The sequence below is a fragment of the Poecilia latipinna genome, unplaced genomic scaffold, assembly GCF_001443285.1.
Source record: "Poecilia latipinna isolate Pla-1442-1.1 unplaced genomic scaffold, P_latipinna-1.0 Scaffold52, whole genome shotgun sequence".
Taxonomy (NCBI): Eukaryota; Metazoa; Chordata; class Actinopteri; order Cyprinodontiformes; family Poeciliidae; genus Poecilia; species Poecilia latipinna.
Window position 1 is genome coordinate 404,695 of NW_015112668.1, and position 20,817 is coordinate 425,511.

Consider the following 20,817-nt stretch of genomic DNA (forward strand, 5'->3'; position numbering starts at 1 on the left):
GTTAACAGTTTACGCAAAATAGTGAAATTCTCACATCTTGATCTCTCATTGCATTAAGTTGTTCGAGTTTCTTAGCCCAGTATCTGGCCTCTTCTTCTGGAATATCTACAGGAAAACAGAAACATGTTTCTCCCCTTAGAATATCAAGTGCTGATTCATTTAATTGCATAGGCACTAAAGACGTCTTAATTTTAGGTATTATGAAGGATACAGTCAGAATAAATACCATAAGGTACCATAAGGTGTAGGAAAATGCAATTGTATACATTTTAAAAGGCAAAGTTTCTTCTAAAAACAGTTCCACACAAAGCAGAAGAAGGCTTGCTCCAGCAGTCTCACTTACTTTGTAAAGTTGTGCAAATACTGAACACAGAAAAGAAACTGCACGGATAAAATTCATAAAAATGCTGAAGACCAAACCTAATGGCAGTTCAAAGCGAGTGTCAAGCAGCAGCCTGTGAAAGGTCGGGTCTTTGGTTCCACAGATTTCATTCTCAGCCATGATCACATTCGAGTCCAGGGTCAGCCACTGACCCGGTCCCTCCTGTAAAAAAACATGAGACGGGACAAGTATATCAAAAATAAAAATAAAACATTTATTTCGTGTTGCGGCTTCTGGGTAAAATGTGTTATTTCAAATTTCTAATCAAACTTCTGTGAATATTAAAGCCTTCCTTCAGATGTAGAGCGTAACCACTATAAAATAATCACAACGTTTGTTTGCAGAACATCAGGTAGTAATCCTGACCAAAGATTGCTCTCCTCTATACTCCAAAAGCAAATAAATAAAGAACCCTGCATTTACACATACAGACTACAACCAATTCAAAATACCTTACAAAACAGATCATACGATCTTTAACAAAATATAATCTTGTATTAATTTAAGTATGCTAAGTTTTTTTTTTTCTCAATCAGTCAAGGTAACAGAGAAGAGCAGGTACCTCATTGGACTGTCGTATGTTCTGAAGGGGGATCCATACAGTTCCCACCATGGTGTCCCAGATCAGTCCTTTGTTCCAGACCTCCACTGTGAGGCCCAGCTCCAGACGGTTTATTTCACTGTGCATGAGAAAAGTAAAAAAAAGAAAGAAAAAAAACCCCCGAGTAGAAATAACGCCATCAGTAGCTGCATTTATATGTGGTAATGGATGTGTGCCAGGATGATTCAGTCTGTTTAGGTAAGTGAGTCACTCAGTATGAAGAAAAGGTGACTATCAACAAGGCTACTGACAGGACAGACAAGAGCAGAGACGGTGTTCCTGTGGGAATAACTAGAATTAGCTTAAACTTTTCACATAACAACACATATACTGCTCATATAGCTTGAGGAACACACATACCACAAATAAAATCGTCTGCATCTCTCAACATTTAGTACGTCCCGTTTGCTATAACAACCAGTTTTAATTTTTCAAATCTTTCAGTGAAACATTTTCTCCCCATTTCCCAAAAATCCTGAAAAAGTAATCAGACTCAGTGGTTTGCTGCTGTTTGAATAGTAGAGTAGCTACAGAGAAAAGAGACATGAGTCAGAGTAAAAGCTTAAGAATCAGTTTTGTTTTTGGCAGATTTTCAGTATTACTGACTTCTAAAGAAATCTTTAGAAGGAATAAAATCCTCTGGGTGTGGAGACATGTTACATGATCCTCTCACTCCTCAACAGGAAGATGGCTGAATAAAAGCAAGAAGCCACAAAAAGCTCCTTTTAGTATCTGATTACAGATTGGTCAACTGATAAATAGATTAAGAAATAATTCTCCAAAAGGTTATTGACACTAAAAATTGTATCTAAATTATTAGTTTTATTAATAATCCTCCTAAGCAATTACATAGTTATTCATAGCCAAGCTTGACTCAAACTAGCACAACATATAAATGCGTAACCTGTAACTAATCCTCATGTTTAGTTTCTTTTATACGAAGTCAATGATGTAAATAAGTAAAAAGGCTCATTTTTAAAAGGGCAAACTTATTTATTTATTTTTTTTGTAGTTTAAATGGGAGTGTATTTAAGAGAAAAAGTACATTAAAAACAGAATCAGGACAGTGAAAAACTCTTAGTAAAATGTTAATGTTGACATATTTGCAGGCAGGAAGAGAGAATAAATGTGGAAATGAAGGTACAGGAGAGATAAGCGAAATAAAACGACTCACAACATGAAGTCCTGTTCCCAGCATGGTTGACTGCCACGCACAGCGATGGTGGTGCTCTTAACATTTTGCACCTTCAAGGTCACGTATGTGTTAAATTTCTCTGTAAAAAATGAAGCAAAAAATTTCTCCTGGCTTATACATTTTGTTTGTTCATATTTCTTTGTTTGCTTAATGTATGTACATTAATGTTCATAACTCACCTTGGGGTCCATCGAGCTTGCCTTTCTTTACTGCGTACAAATTGAAAAAGAAAACAAGATATTAGTCTGTTTCGTCAGTTTTAAAAGAGGTTAATGGTGCAACTATAACGCAAAGGTTTTCCAATTGTTGGATGCAGGCCGAGGTTCGCTGCGTAACATGACTTTTGATAAAGAGCATGCAACTTCTTCAAAGTTACCATGGGACTCTCCTCTTATTCACACTGTCTTTGCCCACCATGTCTGTCTACTTGAACATTTTTGTCCTTTTTACATTTATGTCATTATCTTTTCATGACTTGAACAGAGCTACATGAGACAGTTTGAGACCTTGTTTCGTCCCTGATCTGTCGTAGAGGTTGCTTGGTTTTAAATTATGTTCTATGTTCAAGTCCTTCAGAGGGTATGAATACTTCAGAAACCGAGCCTAATCGTTGCCTCAAGCTCACACACTTTAAAGTATATCTGGCTGGTGACTGACAGCAGTTTGGCATTTTAGAGATGAGGTGGGAGGTCTGCAATTCTCAGGCCGGGATTCCTCTGTTCTCTATGGGTAGAATGCCAAGATCTCAATATGAAAGACCGCATCCATTCAGTAGACATCAAAGTCTCTGAGTCACTTTTTTGGAGCCTAGAGGAACACCTTCTGCAGGTAAAAGTAAAAGGTTACAATAGGGGGCAAGCGTGGCCGTATGGTTTATCTCTAAAAGATGCATGTGTGAAGTCTCTCCAAAGTTTTTAGCATGACAGACTTAGCAGTAAAAGTCATTTTCTCTGAGAAGAGGAACAAAGCACTGCCAAGGTTTGGCTGCCAATCCCCCCACACTGAGTCCTCTAGAGGTACCAGAATGACTTTTAAAACACCACTGATGTCAAATTGGTATTTATTATTCATTTAATTTTGACCCCTACTGATGTCTACCCTCTCCCTGTTCAGCAGAGAGGTATTAATATTCAGATTGCTGATATTTAATCCCTGCTGATTGCCTGTTTTTATTCATACTGCATTTGGGAAATCAGGTACAAGAAATATATATGAAAAAAAAAAGATATTAAAAACACCAACTTGTAAAAATTCCCTGGCACATATGTGGATGACAGCAGGCAGTGTGTGATTAAGGCGTTTGCTTATTTTTCATGTTAAAATCTTCCACTTTTCTAGAAACGACATTTTTGCATGTACTTTTTTTCTATTTTGCTAACCCTTGTTATTGTCAAAGTATGAAAGAAAATGTGGCTAGTTTTACAATAAATTCTTGTAAACTGATTGTTCTAATCTGTGTTGGAAAATACCCTAGAAAAAATAGATTATACAGAAGTGATACATCATGGAAAAAACCCTGCTATAAAAAGGAAATTGTCCTATTGCACTCGACAATAGGGCATTTTTTATATAGCCTATATGTAAACTATATGTCTATCAAAAAGACTGTTAATACATCGTATAACAGCTCTGCACAGCAGCCAGGAAACTTGGTCAAGTTTAGCTTAACTGTTTAGTTTCCTGGCGCAAGCATAGATGTTAGGTATAATTTACTCTTCATAATATTTAATTTTGAGGCCATTCCACATCAGAAGCTTAATTTTAGCCGCTTTATCCATTCTAAAAGCCACTTTTGGTGTGTGTTTGGGATCATTGCCAAAATGTCAACAATTCAGCTGTTAATTTGCGGGGAAGTTTGATGATGTGGAGGTAAGTTGCTTACAGTGTTATTATTTCATTTCATGATGAAAAAAAAAAAACAGAACAGCTGATGATGCCTGGAACTGCATGAGCAGCTTTGTGAACCTAACATGTGGAGAAGCTGTAGATTAAACTGTTACTCATGTCTTTGCAGTGGTTAACCTTTTTCCTACCTTAGGAATACCCACTATTGCTTCTTGAGTGTTTGCAATTTTGTGGGTTCTCAGTCAGTGTGTCGACCACTAACATCTAAATCATTAAACCCAGTGCTTTGCATAATAGATGTACCAAAAGGCAACATATTATAGAGTCTGTTTTTTATGGAGTGTTGTGAGAACAGAGCCAGATTTCCCCTGTCCAGGCAAAAATAAATTAAATAGATAGTTGTTTTAAAAAAACACATCTTCCACTTTTCGTACTTGTCTCGATCTTGAAAATAAAATTACAATTTTAGTTTGACTATGGATCACTTAATAATACAGAACTGTCAGTCAAACTGTCCAGGATAGTAGTAAATAAATATAAATCCTTTTTGTTCAGTCAAGCAAAAACTAAACTGGATTTGAAGAGAGATAATGACAAAGCAACACATTCTGAGTCATTTTCTCAGTCAGTGAAAGCAGGAACGATAATCACGGTGGACAAATAGGTTTCTTAAAATAGCATTTTCCCCAGCAAACCTCTAGGATGATGCCAATCTCTGCCACAACAATGGCTCTGATTCATGAGTCAGGTGCCAAAGCTGGTGGCGTGGTGAAGCATACACTTCTTAGCCAACTTCAAAGGAAAAACATCTTCCAGATGTTTGCCCGCCAACAAAGCATTCACATCTGAAGGATGAGCGAGACTTAATTCAGTCAATTCACATTTTACCGGCATGCGAATACTAGCAGTCATTAACAGATGCACCTTAGCGGCTCACTTGCCAATCCTCTCGCACAGCGTCCTATCCTCATCCAGTCATTGCCCTTTCCATCTCACGCCATCACTCACTCCTACAAGCTTCCCCTGCCATGTGGTGAGTGTGCACGTGCACTCCCTTCCTATCTCTTTTGCTTGTGCTCCATTAATCTCTCTGTGGAGCCGCCGGATGCAGTCAGAGTGAGCTGCATCCTCAACTCTAAAAATAACCGCTCTAGTGTGACAAGGCTGGGGAGAGGGGTGCTGGAAAGGGAGAAGAGGGGTGAGTGTGTGTGTCTGTGTGTGTGTGTGTGTAGATGGGGGTGTTGGAGGAGTACATGCTATCAGGCATAAGGCTAAACCAACACTGCCGCGTTTACAACACAGTGAAGAAAAGAGTGTTGCATATTGTGTTGAGTTGCATCCACAGCAATTCCCTTTCTCATTCTTCACTGAGGAGAAATAAACGAGTACGCTCCTAAATTTAGAATAAGTTGGAGAAGAAGCTAGTGTTTTGTTGGAGTGTCTATAGTTTCTGTCTTTCTTGAACTAAAATACAGGAAACAGTTTGGATTAAATTCACTCTAAAGGTTAATAAACAGATGTAAGTGAATTTCTCTAGGCTCCAAATAAATATTACATTCATCCCTGTGATGTGTCTATATAAACCTTCCCCAGCACCGCATAGATGGCATGGTGTCATACCATAATCATGTTTAAATCAGGTTATCTAATTTCTACACAAATGTACTAATAAAATAGATATTAATGAGACAATGTGGAACCGATCCTTCTTATAGTCTTAGTATACATTGTATTTTTCTGACGTGTACATTGCCATCTTGCAGCTGGGTGTCACAAACAGGTTTGCTGACAGATTTAATTGTGCTTACTCAGCTTCAGTGACACAGTTTATCATTTCACAGATTACTTTTAACAACACAAGACATGTTAGGGGATGTAAACAACTCTGAGTAGTTAATACTACATCACCACTGAGGCAAAAGTGGGAAAAGACATGAAACTTATCCCAATTATTTCACAAGTATTCCCCCACCCAGGACAAACCAATATGTTATTGATGTACAAATAGCTGCTGGCTTTCTAACGGGTCTCAAAAAAGTAATTGGAAAATGTCTAAATTGACCTTAAGAACCACTGAAGACACAGGACCATCAATGAACCTTCAGTCTCAACATGTAGGTACAGTACTACGTGCACATGTTTGAGGATAAAGTACCTATTATGAAGGGTTGAAACTGTCAAACTTTAAGCATGATCAGAAAAAATAATCCAATAATTTATAACTGAGAGGCAAATAATAAGTTACTCTTTGGTAAAAGGGTAACTTATTTTACCAAAGTCTTCTTATGCCAGACTCAGCGCTTTTAATCTTTTGGTAGCCCTGTTATGCTTGGTGGAATACATTCTTCTGCACACAATAGCTTCAGTTCTCAGGCGTTTTGCAGTTTAAAGGATAAACATCTTTTTTAGATCAATTTTTGACATACACAATATAAAAGCTTAATTTGACTAATGTCTTGCTTTGCTTGATGATCAAGTGTCTGTCCATATTCAGTTCATGGACAGATTGAGAACACTTTTCATTATTTAGGAATTCACAATTCACTAATATATTCAAGCTATCCAAGTCCAGGCAGGTCCATAATAACATACCCAAGGTACCAAAAAGTGACACTGCTATTACCATGTCCTACAATGGCTTTTACTAGAGGCACCTATTGAGGGCTTTGTACGTATACCTTGTTATTAAAAGTGTTTGCAACGTAAGCAATCCTATGAATTTTCTCAAATAATGCAAAATAAACGTGACTATTACTGAATATTACTTAAAAAAAAATAAAAACAAAAAAAACAGCCACAAATCATATCCACCCTGGCACCAAACTTTACACTTGATACAATGCAGTCAGGCAAGTACAGTTCTCGTGGCAATCGCCAAACGCAGACTCGGTACTGGACTGCCACTAGACTAGAGAGACATAATTCATCACTCCAGAGAACTCATCCCTAATGCTCCAGAGTCCAGTGCTGCACCGCCATGGAAAGCCATTTTATGAAGCGCTGTTCTTGAACTAATCTGATGCTTGCATGAAGTTTGGAGGTCTGTAGCTATTAACTCTGCAGAAAGTAGCTGAGTGCGCACCATGAGCTTCATCATGCCCTCACCCCGCTCTCTGACTTTGCGGTGCCTACCACTTTGTTACTGAGTTGCTGTCATGTCCAAATGCTTTCACTTATTACACTATGGTAGTTAGTAGCAAGAAAATGTAATGATTTGGATGGATAACCCAGTACTTTTGACAATGTAGAGTAGTTTTAGAACATAAGCCACATGGCACTTAATAGAGATCAATTTAGCTCTTATCAGACAACAAAATTATTTTTATTATACCATTTACCAAGCTGAGCGATAGATTTTCTACCCAACCTCTACAGGTCCACATAAAAAAGGGTGCAAAAGAAAAACCATACCTGTCATTAAATCACACCTAAATCCACAACCTTCAAGGACTGAATCTCTTTTAGCATCCACTCTTCATCCAGAGAAATACAGCATACAACATAAAATTTCAAACACATATTTGGAAAATGTATTTAAAAAAAGATTAACAATTTATTTCACATTAGCTACATGGGGAGAACTGGTTGCCATGAATATAACCAGTTGTTTTCTAGTAGGTGCTTTCCATAAAATCAAGGAAAGAAGTAAAGATACCACCTGTTTTTCTTTTAGCAAAACAATTTACAAAGGAGCAAGCTAAAAGTAGATTACATCTTGATTTACTATATTTGACAGAGGTTGCCAAGAGCACACACCTGGACTAATCTGTAATATCGATCCGGTTGTTTCGTGCCAGGTTCTGTAATATCCACCTAAGGACTCATTAGACTCCACATTACTCACTTTCTTTAGGTCAATTATTGTGCACTAACCAAATATATTACACTACCATTTAGCATTTATTCCACACCATTTTTCACTAAGAGTATTTTTAATGCAGGTGACTGAATTTTTAACTTTCTTCAATAAACCTCAAGATACTCCTTGGAGCTATTTTATATGCTCAGACCAGCTGGTCGAAGAAACTGACAGTACATCGTGCCAATACATACACTGTTAGGTTTGTCTCACCTCCAACACACAGCAATGACATTTCTTATGCGTTCCTTTTAGTCCAGACTCCAGCTTCTTCAGCAGTTTCCTAATTGGCAGTGCTAATCTGTGCTGAAGGCAGCCCGGGAACGATGAGCGGTTGGGCTGGAGATGGGTGAAGCCAGGCGTCGCTGGTTAGCAGCGGAGCCCGACTGTTTCCGTGACAGCCGGCAAAAAAAAAAAAAAAAAAAAAAAGAAAAAAGAAAAAGAAAGAAAGAAAAAGAAACAAACCGTCGACCGTCCTCTCACTCGGATAGGGAACGCCGGCGTCGCAGCCCTGTCTTTCTCTCTTTATGGCGTTTCTTAGCGCCTCTTTCCACCCCTCCCGCTCTCCCTCAGCTCTCCGGTCCCCAGCAAACAGCCATCTTGTTCAGCTTCAGCACCACCAGCTGCGCGGACAGCGGTGACGTCAGAGCGCGTGGCCGTGGTGTGGGGCTTGGCACATTACGAGCTTTTAAAATCTAGTTGAACAATAATAAATATGTGATCTATACTTGTATTCCGCGTCTTTTTAACTGACACCCCTAAGTAATATCATTGCCATCAAAAGTTACCTAATTTGTAAATACTGGCCCTTGATTGTAATTTAATCTCAGTTTAAACTCTTCTGTCTTCAGAGGTGTCTTTGGGAATATTATGACATGGATAAAGTCAAAAAATAAAAACTTTACTGAATAAGAAAACAATTGTGCTGGCTCCTACGGGTTCATGTTCGTTACAAAATAATGCTTCACATTTATAACAGCTAATATTTTACACTATCACATTACATTATGTCGATGTATCTGCAATTGTAAAAAGTATTTAGATAATACGTCTCAGAAATAATTGCTTGCTAAATCTTGATTTTTAAATATTTCCTAAATTCCAAGACCCCGACACTAACAATTTCAAACTCCCAAAGAACGTTATGCATTCAACTTTAAAGAATATGCTGTCTGAAATTGTATTTATCTAAAACTGAAAACCAGAACCATGTCAGGTCACTTAACAGCAAATTATCCTGTCGTTTACAATAATAAAACAAACAAACAAACAAACAAAAAAACAAAGGCCAAAGTCAAGCTCAAATAAATCCCATGCAAGGGTCAACATCCCCCTCTGCTGGTTCACTTGGGTTTTGCAACAGGGCAGTTTTTCTCCCCATTTCACCTAAACCCTACTCAGACTTTTTAAACTTTGTGGTATGCAGCTGCAGCAGCTGCAGAAGCCATTCCTGGATGTCATCCAAACTTCTGCTTGTACATTTCAAGTACATGTCTTACGCAGATAGAAAACATTTAACTTGCTCCTTAGTTGAAAACATTGAGTTCAAGATGATTTATTGAACATCTGTAAAAAATACAAATACACTGCACAAACATACCATGTTCTGACACAATTTAAAAACAGCATGTTCATCCCACAACCTGGCAATGTCAAAAGTACAACATTTTATACCCCAGCATTCAAGATTTCGCCCTGCCGCTCCTTTTGTCTTTCGCCAATGCATTCCAGGGAAAATATAAACAATTATATAGATGCTGAAATGGATTTACCATGAGCCTGTGGATAACTGCTGAGAAAATGCTATAAAACATAATTAGAGTCAACCTTATTTGTCCAGTTATAGGGCAGTTCAGGGGGAAACTAGTCTATGAAGAAATACATGCATGCTGCCACACAGATTCACATTCAGAAAATAAAACATGCGCAGGAGCACATGTCACACAGAATACATGTACTCAAAAACAATAGACATGAGTCATATGGGTTGTTCAGAAGACTTTGTACCCATTTCCTTTGCAGATGTGATCAAACCCACATGCTCTGTTGAAAAGGAACTGATGTGGACTATTATATGGTCACGTGTCCTGATGAGGCATAGATGGTCGGAGTTTCCTCATAACTTCTCGCTGACAAAGAACATAGAGGCAATAATTATAGCAGGACCTTAAAATATATGCTTTGAAAATATTTACAGTGTCTTGCAAACGTCTTCATACCCTTCAAACTATGCGCATTCTGTACACTACATTTCTAAAATGCTGTGTGAAAAGTTGAGCAAAACCATGTTTTACTCCTCGCGGTTCATAACAACATGCTGTCATTTGCGCACCTGTATCATAAAATGCATAATTTTGTGGTTGGGACATGATCAAATCTGGCAAAGTTCAAAAGGTAGGAATATTTTTGTAAGTTACTGTAGTATATAAACCTATTTGGGAATGCATTTCAGGCAGAATTCTCTTTTTGTTGCACTCATTTGCATCTTTATCTTGTGAAAAAAAAAATTTCAATGTACAAACCAAAAAAAAACCTCAACTTTAGAAAGTTTGTGCTCTCAAATGTCAAAGTGTATATCAAAAGTTGCTTAAACATACAATTCTATCTATGTTTAAAGAAAACAGATGTACTGGATTACAGTGAATGGACTAAAACAAAAGAGTTTGAGTATTTCTACAATGCGTCAAACTGACCGGGATGTAATATTTACCTGTCGAGATGAGAAAAGACCTCGTGAAGTTGGCTGAGCAGGGCGCGGTGTTTCTGAGGATTCCCTTCCAGAACTCCACTGAGTCGACTCAGGTATGAGTCCAGATTACCAAGAGACGCCGTCTCCCCTGTGCCTGTTAAGGCATTCAAAACAGATCAAATGATCCATGTTTTTTTTGTTTTTTTATTTTACTTAATCGTCTTACAGTGAAATCACAGGATTTAAGGTTTAATTAAGTTGAAAGGGAAAAAAAAGAAAATGACTTCTGACCTGGCAGAGGGACTGTTGACAGACTGTTGACCAGTGTGTGTTTAATGGCCAGCAGGTGTTGGTGAAGAGCCTGAGTACGCTTCTCATCCTGCCCTAGTTCAGCCTCCAGGCGTTCTTTAGCAGTGTTCATGTCGTTGATGTGACGCTGCAGCACGGCGTTCTGCTCTTCGAACTCAATGTTTGTCTTCCGAAGCCGCCGCAACTCAGCTTCCCGAGCTGGGAACGCAAACAGAGACCAAGTTTTGCCAGTGTTAAGCATCACCTTTCCACACAAGCTAAAAACCAGGACATGTTTCGGTGCCTATCAAAGTGTTTCAATATCTGTTACCTTTATTTTGATCAAGAAACTCTTCTGTGAAAATTGGAATGTCGAATCTGCTTGAGAGGTCAACAGCCTGAAACAAAAATAAAACAAAGACTGACAACTTGGCTTTGCAACATATATGAAATAAATATTGAACTACACAAAGGTCGCCCACCTTTGTTAAAGATGATCCTGAACTGGAACTGACAACAACTGATGGACTGTCTTCTGAAAATAAAAAAAAAATAAAAAATAGCATTATACATGTTTTTTTTTTCAAAGCACAGATAAAGGCTTTACGAATTTTGAGATCTGCTGTTACCTTTTTTAATCTTCTTGTCATGTATCTTGGCACTGGTGATGTGGAAGGCCTCAGTCTGCTGGTATTCCTTCAGCTCCTGGGCATACTGCATCTTCTCTCGCTCCGCCTCGTCAAGGTAGCGCTGTCAGAAATTACACAATTGCAAATTATTGTGTCAAAAAGCCAAGAGCTTCTCCTGGACAAAACTAAATTTTCATAGAAAATTATGAATATTTAAAGACAGAAAAAAAAATGAGTAAACAGAAATAATAACAACCTGTTTGTCATTTTGGGCTAATCGTGTCCACTCTGCTCCGAGTCTCTTTGTGATCTCTGGAAAAGGTAAGTCGGGATATCGGGCTCTCATAACTTCTCGTCGCTCGTTTAGGAAGCGAACATATCCAGTTACGGGAGCTTTAGGACCATTAGGTAGAACCTTCTTTCTTTTCTTTCCTTTTGGCCAACCACGTTTCTTTGGCTGCAGAGAAAAACAAACAAAAAAAAAAAATTGGCTTTAAATTATGTACCTACACAAAAACAAAGAAAATGGATGAAAACTTACTTTCTTCGACTGTTTAAACTGTGCAACATAACACGTTAATTTTTTAAAAATGTATTTATGTATTTATTTTTGTTTGTTTTTATGTTTCATTTGTATTATCTGAATTTTTCAACATAAAATAGAAATCATAATACAGATCTTAGCTGTTGCAGTTTTTCTTGCATGTGCACATATTTATATCTGCAGCTTTGTTTTTATCAGTTTGTTGTTTTTCTCTGCAGTAGTACCCACCTCCTCTTGTTGGTCCAGTGTGTGTGAAGCTTTGGGCTGCTGAGATGCATCACTCTGCTCTTGTTTAATTCCCCCCATCATCTCTTTCCACGCCACTTGCTATGAGAGAGTAGAACAGAGTCAGGGTGATTGTGTGGAAATGCATATTAGTAAGAACAAAAATGAGGAATGCATAAAAATTAGCAATAATTGCCAATCAGGAACAGCGCTTTTAAAGCTAACCTGCCTGCTAGCAGATCGTTATGGCTAACGTTAACTGGTCGGAGTCACACACGCACACACAAGATGAGCAAAATTCACACAAAAAGGAAAGCTACAAGGATCAAATTTCCATCGGAAAAAAACAATAGTTATGTGTGGAATAAATAATGATAACGGAAAAAAGTAAGATTTTTCTTTATATGAAATTTTCTAATACTTTTTCAATAAGCGTTTATTTCTCACCCGATAATGTGTCCCTCGGCCAAACAGGAAGAGAAGTGTTTCTGCTTTCTGATTGGCTGATATCGAGACTCGCTATTGGCTGGTTGGTTAAAAAATCCACCCCCTCTGCATCATAACCAGTATACACTGGCTTACGGAACATGATAATGCAGGTTTAATAAGCTTTCTTCTGAATGTTGTGCAGTTAGCTGACGCAAAATCTTACGCATAAGGAAGCAACGCCGTACAAATATTTTCATTCTTAGTTACCTTATTGGACTTATATGAAACACTCAGTTCAAGTAAGGTTTAAAAGTATTTGTATTTTACCTTTTAAAACTTGTCCCAACAGTTTGCTTTTACAAGACAAAGTCGGCCATTTTGACGTTTTGTAGAAAAGGCGAGTTAAATATAATTATTGCAGGTTAGACTTGTTTCGGAGCCCATTTGAATATTTGTGGTTGATCGACTTCATAAAAAATAGAACAATTGTTTTTACCGTTTTAAAGCAATTGCGGTAGTACCGATTCAAGCAGCAGTTTTCAAGATCAAACAGCTTACCCACAAGTACCTTTTGAATTAGATGGGAACGAAGTCATTTTTTAATCAGTCTTCCTATGTATCAAGCATGTTTCCCCCATCCTCATCTTAAAATATTAGAGCATAAGCAACTTCCACAAGACACTAATCTCTTTAAAAAGTATTATCTGTACCGTTTTGTTTTCTAAAACAAAATGCATGCTTTCTACAAGTTTTAGGTCAAATCGCTTCCAAATTGATAATAGCAACATTTTACCTAGAACTGTAAGAAATTAAAACCAATACCACCTTTAAATTATAGTTTTTTTCTATTAAATCCTGTAATAGACTAAGCATTTCCAACATGAAAACAAATTATAAATCCATTCCAAACTTTCATTAACTGCATAAATAACCAATAATCCACGCCACTGTTCTTACAGAAAGAAATACACAAGTTTCAGGTTTTTATTTACTTTTATTTATCGTTTACAATTTTTTGTGGTCATTTCTTTATTATGGTCGTTCCTTTTGGCAAACATTGCTGCTCACTGTTCTGTACAGTTCGGTCCCACAATATAGACTTAAATTTGGTGGGTAGAGAGGAATGAGACAAAAGTCGAGCGGGATGGGTCCAGGCCATTACAATTTGTCCAGGTAGTTGTCCAATGCTGGGACGCCTTCTTTGAGACCCTTGCGTTTGCGTGTCTCGAGGACAACAATGCCAGGCTTGGTTGTGGTCTCCAAGGGGTTTCCAGGAAGGATCTGCCAGTGGTCAAACACGCACTGTGGGAAGGCCTGGCCACCGGTGTTGGAACGAAGGTCTGCTGTGAAGCCTGAAAACAGAAACAGAAACCTCATTCAAGCATATGACTGAAAATATGAGGACAAAGCAAATAAATGATTTTACTTGTTGGGGGGGGAAACACATTGGAATGTTCTTATAAAGCAATTACAATGCAGCATTTAATTTGCAGTGCTAGTTCTTGCAGAACAACATTTCTGCAAATTTCATTCTCTTGTCCCAAGCTACTTTAGCACACTAGAAATTGAGTTCTGCTTTTACTTTTTGTTAAATTGTGCCATGCAAGTTGCCAAACATATCATAAAATTGCTGAATTAAAAACAATTACACAAAACTTACCGAATGACTCCATGACAGGCAGGTAGGCCTTGATGACGTACATAGGTGTTCCCATTACCCTGGACTCCTCAAACACATGACCACGTCTCCTGGTCAGCACACCATAGATTCCACCCATTGCGGTTTCAGGGCACTTTAAATGACAAAAATATGAACATTTAAAGAACAACCATGGATTTATGAATAAAATTTTGACTCTGCTGTAGAAAAATGAAACAAAGTCGTTTTCCCAGTGGCTCTCACCTGGATCTCCACCAGGTAGACTGGCTCCATGAGTCTGGGACTTGCTGTAAGCTCACAGGCATACAGAGCTCTGCGGGCGGTGGGGATGATCTGACCACCTCCACGGTGAATTGCATCTGTGTGCAGGGTCACATCATGGATGTCGAAGCGAATGGCGCGCATGTTCTCTTCACAGAGAACTCCCTATGAAAACATTAAGATTTATAAATCCAGAACTGATCTCCTGAAATAGCAATGAGACTGCAATGCATCCATTGGCCCTCACCTCCTTGGCAGCCCACTGGAAACCAGCCACAACGCTATCCTTGATCTCATTAAGGTACTGAACTCCCTTGGTGACATCCACCAGCAGGTTGGGTCCATTTCCATCGGGTCCAAAGCACCAGATCTTCCTGGCTTCACCGACATCCCACTCATACTTGTCAGCGAGGTAACGGGCGCGGGCCTTGAGCTCCTGGCGGTGCGTGACCTCACCCTTCTCGATGTCCTCTGCCAGGCCCTCTTGGAAGGGACGGGCCTTCATGAACAGACGGTTGTGCTTGTTTGGTGACTTGGACAAGCACATCACCTCTGATTCCTCGCTTACAGTTTCTCTGTAGGACACCACTGGATCAGATTTCTGGGAAGAACAGATCACTTTAGCTTTTTAATATAAAAAAAATGAGCCAAGATAGAGCTTTAATAATTATTTAAGTTTATTACCTTGATTGGAATGCAAGCATGATCTTCCTCCAAATCCTTCAGACAGATCTCCAGATGCAGTTCTCCAGCACCAGCAACAATGTGCTCTCCAGACTCCTCAATGATGCACTGCACCATAGGATCGGACTTTGACAGACGCTTCAGACCCTCCACCAGCTTGGGCAGGTCTGCAGGGTTCTTGGCCTCTACAGCAACTCTCACAACAGGGCTTACGCTGAACTTCATCACTCTCATGTTGTGCGCCTGCTCGAAGGTGGTGATTGTTCCGGTTTTGACGAGGTACTGGTCCACTCCAACCAGACCCACAATGTTACCACAAGGCACATCTTCGATGGGCTCAACATAGCGCCCCATCATCAAAATGGTCCTAAAAGAGTATGAGTAGAGGCATAATTCACATGGCCACTTACATTTATTCATGAATAATGAGCAAACCAGAATGCGATACCAACCTCTGAATAGGCTTCAAATAGAGATCCTCCTTCTTTCCTGGAACAAAGTTTGGTCCCATGATGCGCACTTTGAGTCCAGTGGAAACGGATCCAGAGAAGACACGACCGAATGCATAGAAGCGTCCCTTGTCGCTGGTGGGCACCATCTTTGAGATGTACATCATAAGAGGAGCCTTGGGGTCGCAGTTCTTGATACCTGGTTGCAAAATTGATGAGTGAATTATAGGACACCAAAATGATCACCAAAAAAAAGATACAACTTATTTACTTCATTCTTAAAATAAAAATATAGGTAGTGGTTATCCATATGGTGAATAAAAGGGTAATAACTTGTTGCCTACCCATAGCAGCTTCATCATCTCCAGGGCCTTCATAGAGCAGCTCACAGCGGTACTTCTGGGCCGTGACGGGGGAGGGGAGGTGGATGGTGATCATCTGCAAGAGGGCTTCTCCAGCAGGCAACCAGCGGCGCATCACAGCCTTAAGGAGGGGCTTGCCCTCCTTGTCCTTGTCTTCAGCATCCAACTTGATGTCCATTTTCTGGATCAGCTTAGCAGTCTCCTCTTTCTTGAAGTTCATGATGGCATCAAACACCTAGCAGAAGGTAATTCATGTTAAACAGGCAAACATGAGAATGGTCAAAGCATCAGTGCATGCAACACCTGCTCAGGCTTAAGATTATCATCACTGTTGGTCAGGTCAAAGTGAAGAATAACTAAAATCATCACTTGCAGGTATATGAAGATATAATCTAGTTACACAACCTTTTAAAAAGCTACAGACCTTCAAAAATTCTCATGTTTACTTTAATCTCAGTGTTTTTACCTTGAAGATGGGGTCAAGGACAAGAGCGCAGAAGGTACGGGAGCACTTTTTGCCATCAGCAGAAATAGAAGACTTGACAAACTTGCCATTTTCCGTGTCGTAGTACCTACAATAGAAGGTGTATTTGTCAACAACAGCCTGTCACATGTTCATACTGGGAAATGGGAGCAATGTTTGAAACTTACCTGTCACCCCACAGCTTCTTCATCATGTCCTCCACCTTCTTGCAGCGCTCCTGTGCTGTCATCTGGGTGTTGCCTTTGGCAGCAAACTTGGCTGCATACATCTCAGCAAACTGCTTCAGGGTGAAAGCCCAACCATGGAGACCCGAACCAAAGCCAACAGTACCGATGACTGGGTCAACCTAGTGAAGACGAGAACATTAGGCTTTTGAGTTCATAACTGGGCCACAATTTTTTCTATTGAAGTTATAAAATAAATTGATTCTTACCATTATGTTTCCCATTGGTCCATTTTCATCCTCTCCGTAAGTGGAAATGATTACATTGACTGACTCAACAATACGCTGGAAAGTCTGGTAAAGGTCTTCAGGCTCCAGCTGCAACTCCAGCAAGGCACGGTCCATCTTGTTCATCATCAGGACTGGCTTAATTCGCTCACAGATGGCCTGGCGAAGCACAGTCTCAGTCTGCACACACACACCTGGAATAGACAGGTCAACAGTTATCCATTTGTGCATATTCAACACAAAAATGAACAGACATAAGAGAAATGCTGGCTCAAGCCAATTGGAATCTACACAAGTTTTGCTATCAAAATGAACTGTAAGCTAAGAAAATGGCAGCACAGTGTCAACTTGGACTACATAAAATAATTAGAAATGCAAACAATATGCTTCAGATATTTTAAAAGTTCTTGTCAGCACTTAAATGGAAAAAGAAAAACTACAGAAGGATATTCAGAGATAGGAATCCAAAGGTTTGTTTTTGTTTTTTTCCAAAGACTAAAAGGGAGATTCCTTAGTGTTTCTACTTCTGTTATTTGTAAAGTCAAACAAAAAACATGTATGATAGTCAATTATTTACAGTTCTAACACAATGTGCAGACATTTTATGAATGGATCATAATGAAAAACTTTAAAGTCCAACATTTATGTTAGCATGAGGTCCTGACAGGATGCCCTTACCCGACACACAGTCGACGACAACGAGCGCTCCGTCAGTAACACGGAGGGCAGCTGTCACCTCAGAGGAGAAGTCAACATGCCCAGGTGAGTCGATCAGGTTGATCAAGAATCCAGAACCATCCCTGCTCTGCTTGATGAAGGCCAGGTCGTTTTCACTCAGCTCGTAGTACATAGAGATGGCTCTGCAGATAAATGGGGTAAAGTGGCAGTGAGCAAACAATTACCCATGTCATATGAAGAACAAAACATTAAAGTAAAAAGTAGGGGTGCACCGATTGCAAATTTGTGGGTGATTACGCATCTTTAATTAGTCTAATCTGCTGACTCAACTTTCTTTGTCTGAAATGCTCATAAATAAAGCAAGAAAGTTGCAGAGTTAGCAACAGTGAGGTGACTAAATGCAAACGTACAGACACGACCTGGACAGCAGGTCTGTCAGTCAAGCATCTCTCATGGCAGAACAAAAGAGGACAGTGGTTGATTTTTAGACTTTTGCTGAGGTAAATATAAAGTGGATAATATAAAGTATTAGCCGATTTCCCCAAATTAAGGAAATTGGGGATGATTTATTGGTGCACCACCCTATAAAAAAAAAAAAAAAAGGAGAGAAAAGAACTGACCAATAAATGCCCCTATTGCTGTGGGACCATGTGAATGATCCACTAAACTTACGTAGACTTGATGGTAATGCAACGTTCCTGCTCATCTTTGCGGGTGTCCGTGAAACGCGTCTCTCCAGCACGAGCTGAGGCAATGATGCCAGCTTTGGACACCAGTGAATCCGTCAGCGTGGACTTTCCATGGTCAACGTGCGCAATCACGGACATGTTACGAATGTTGGCCTTTTTGTCCATGATGGCACGGATCTGGTCTACGGTAAAGTTCACCTGTGAAGATTAAAGTGAATTTAGAAAAATCAAAAGTGAGAATTTACTATTTTTTCTAGGGGTAAATTAAGAATTATATCTTATTTTCACTATTTATTTCTCACTGAAAACCTGACATTTTCAACATAAAAAAACAACTTTAAAATGGAGACCTCATGAACTATTGCTAAAAGTTTACGACTTACCAATCTTTACTTTGATCATAGATATAGAGGACTACTCAAAATAATGCACTGACATATAATAAAGCTAATCTGTTAACAGTGACTACAGGATTTTATTTGCTGCTGATGTAAGTGAACAGATTGTGCTGCAGTTCCACCCTGGGCGTTGGGTTTCCGCCATAATCAAAGATGACGTTATTGTTGTCTATGTCTCTAGTCTTGCTTAACCGCTTCTAATAAGGATTTGAGGACTTTTTTGACTGTAATAACACATTACTGCCTCTAGTGACAGTTTAGGACAGATTTGCTATTATACGCCCTTCGAATAATTGACAGCTGGCATAATAGGTCGGCATTTCTAGGCCACGTGTACGGACTTTGAGACTGAGCTAAATGCTAATGGTGGCAGTACGAAAATACCGGCAAGTTCATCTTTAAGCACAAAACAACTTATTACGCACGTTTGAGACACTCAATCCAAGCTTCATCGGTTTGAAAATGAACAAAACTTACATCTGATCATAATTCTTCCGGTACAATAGAAACTATGTAACCCTTTTCTTGAACGGTTAGCATTAGCTCAAAAAAGCCGACACCAAAGTTACACATCAGTGCCACAGATTTTAAGTCTTTATAAGAACTACGTTTATACGACTACTGCCAGGAGTGTTACGAATAACTCGACATCCCCAAGTACACTATTATTTTGAAATAGGATCAGTCTCTTGGTAGAAACCTTTCAGGCTAGCGACAGGTTACACAATGGGGGCCATTTTGACCAGAACGTTATCACACAAAATGTTTGCTAAATATCCTTAAAATGTTGAAGCATTAGCAAAAATATGATCGCGGAGAATATGTAAGACTTCCGACGATATACTGTTAGCTCGTAGAAGTTTAACACACTCACCATTTTGACGGATGATTTTGGATTCTCTTGGTGGAGAAAAGAGACAAGAATTTTTTACACTGCCCACCTCACGAGGGCATAGGCAGGGAAGAGGCCGCTGACGTCAGAAAACCGGGATTTATACTGCGTGCGTCAGTTCTGTGCGTAACGTCCCGGCCGGTGTTTCCTAATGTCGCGAGGTGCTTCCAAGAGGAGATATTTCACTAAACAGGAAACGTCATTCAAAAAACAAAGGAAGCAAATTGTTTGAGAGTAAACGGTAGTACTTGTTGGTTATTAAATTGTACTTAAATAACTTATGTAAATTTACACTGTAGAAGTAGTAAGGCCCAGAAATTAAACAAATAAAATAACAAATCTGTAAATAATAACAATATGACAATTTTCAGATTACATGAATGCAAGATATAATTAACTGAGTAAAAATTCTGAGCACAATGTCTATTTGTTGACCATAAAGTCAAAATGTTTGGATCAGGCTGGAGATTTTTTGGCAGAAAGCTTAAAAAGTATAAAAATAAAGTTCTTGAAGTAAGAAATTAAAATTCATGTAATTAATTTTACTTTTGTGTACAGGCAATTCTCTGTTTTAAAACATGTTTTACATTCGAGCGACTTTCTCTTTTAAAACATAAACACACTGTACTTGTATTCAAGACTGTGTTTTAGACAGCAGTAGTTTATAAGACTGAATAGCTAAACTCTTGAGAACTGATTAAATAAGCTGTAAAATCCTTCTGATAATACCTTCAGATTTTCCAAGATTTGTATTTTCACAGATTTCCATGATCTGGATTTTCAACAAATTGTGGTTTTAGTATATTGTGCTTTGAAAAAGTATGCATACACATTTTTATTTTATTTATTTATTTCTTTTTACATTTTATCACAAACATCAGTTTATTTTATTTAGCATTTATTAAATAAACCAGCAAACCACTAAACTGGTATTCATGAATGGGCAGACGTAGACAGTATTAAGGAAGTGTAACAAAGACAGATTTTGACCAGGAACGTGTGTGCAAAATGTATCACAATGTGTCGAACAAATAGATTTGTTTATTCAATGTAGTTTGAGAATATTTCCAGCAGATGGCACCCCTGCGCCAATTTTCAGCATTGGAAAAGATCCTCAACCATA

The 20,817-nt window shown here is 38.8% G+C and overlaps 3 protein-coding genes across 11 annotated transcripts in view; all 3 read right to left on the bottom strand.

Annotated features, from left to right (window-relative positions):
• The window catches only part of unc13a (unc-13 homolog A (C. elegans)), a 56,172-nt gene extending 47,658 nt beyond the window's left edge, over nt 1-8,514 (bottom strand). For 5 of the 6 annotated variants that reach the window (XM_015051724.1, XM_015051715.1, XM_015051695.1 and 2 more), the window contains exons 1-6: nt 8,096-8,514; nt 2,358-2,387; nt 2,158-2,257; nt 945-1,062; nt 421-544; nt 35-105 (exon numbers count right to left, since the gene is read on the bottom strand). In XM_015051724.1, the coding sequence (XP_014907210.1) occupies nt 35-105; nt 421-544; nt 945-1,062; nt 2,158-2,257; nt 2,358-2,387; nt 8,096-8,117 (465 nt within the window). In that variant the 5' untranslated portion in view covers nt 8,118-8,514. The remainder of the gene's footprint in view (nt 1-34; nt 106-420; nt 545-944; nt 1,063-2,157; nt 2,258-2,357; nt 2,388-8,095) is intronic. The other variant, XM_015051732.1, reaches the window with a different exon arrangement.
• An 894-nt stretch (nt 8,515-9,408) lies between these two features.
• hmg20b (high mobility group 20B) lies at nt 9,409-12,850 on the bottom strand. 4 transcript variants are annotated; one of them, XM_015051923.1, is made up of 9 exons: nt 12,705-12,850; nt 12,261-12,355; nt 11,745-11,945; nt 11,489-11,609; nt 11,342-11,391; nt 11,191-11,257; nt 10,863-11,078; nt 10,593-10,725; nt 9,409-10,011 (listed from the first exon to the last, which is right to left on the bottom strand). In XM_015051923.1, the coding sequence occupies exons 1-9, from the start codon at nt 12,844-12,846 to the stop codon at nt 9,999-10,001; spliced, it is 1,038 nt and encodes a 345-aa protein (XP_014907409.1). In that variant the 5' UTR covers nt 12,847-12,850; the 3' UTR covers nt 9,409-9,998. The 4 variants fall into 4 exon arrangements, with proteins under 4 accessions (XP_014907409.1, XP_014907400.1, XP_014907418.1 ...); XM_015051914.1 differs by having other exon boundaries at nt 11,342-11,394; XM_015051932.1 differs by having other exon boundaries at nt 11,342-11,394; nt 12,261-12,359; nt 12,705-12,789.
• An 810-nt stretch (nt 12,851-13,660) lies between these two features.
• Nucleotides 13,661-19,783, bottom strand: LOC106959388 (elongation factor 2-like). Its single transcript, XM_015051950.1, has 13 exons — nt 19,677-19,783; nt 18,388-18,602; nt 17,716-17,897; nt 17,020-17,231; nt 16,754-16,932; nt 16,569-16,674; nt 16,085-16,337; nt 15,744-15,939; nt 15,292-15,658; nt 14,855-15,208; nt 14,590-14,772; nt 14,347-14,479; nt 13,661-14,038 (listed from the first exon to the last, which is right to left on the bottom strand). Exons 1-13 carry the CDS (start codon nt 19,677-19,679, stop codon nt 13,845-13,847), a joined length of 2,577 nt encoding a protein of 858 aa, XP_014907436.1. The 5' UTR covers nt 19,680-19,783; the 3' UTR covers nt 13,661-13,844.
• Between the last annotated feature and the right edge of the window lie 1,034 nt (nt 19,784-20,817).

Excerpts from the sequence above, each read along its gene's own strand:
- hmg20b (XM_015051914.1), bottom strand. The coding sequence starts at position 12,846 with ATGTTCCGTAAGCCAGTGTATACTGGTTATGATGCAGAGGGGGTGGAT. Across the intron at positions 12,356-12,704 it reads GCCGAGGGACACATTATCGG|TGGCGTGGAAAGAGATGATG; the intron begins GTGAGAAATAAA and ends TCTCATAGCAAG. Across the intron at positions 10,726-10,862 it reads GTCAACAGTCCCTCTGCCAG|GCACAGGGGAGACGGCGTCT; the intron begins GTCAGAAGTCAT and ends ATGCCTTAACAG.
- LOC106959388 (XM_015051950.1), bottom strand. Across the intron at positions 16,933-17,019 it reads GACCAATGGGAAACATAATG|GTTGACCCAGTCATCGGTAC; the intron begins GTAAGAATCAAT and ends CGTCTTCACTAG. Across the intron at positions 14,773-14,854 it reads TCCAGTGGGCTGCCAAGGAG|GGAGTTCTCTGTGAAGAGAA; the intron begins GTGAGGGCCAAT and ends ATGTTTTCATAG.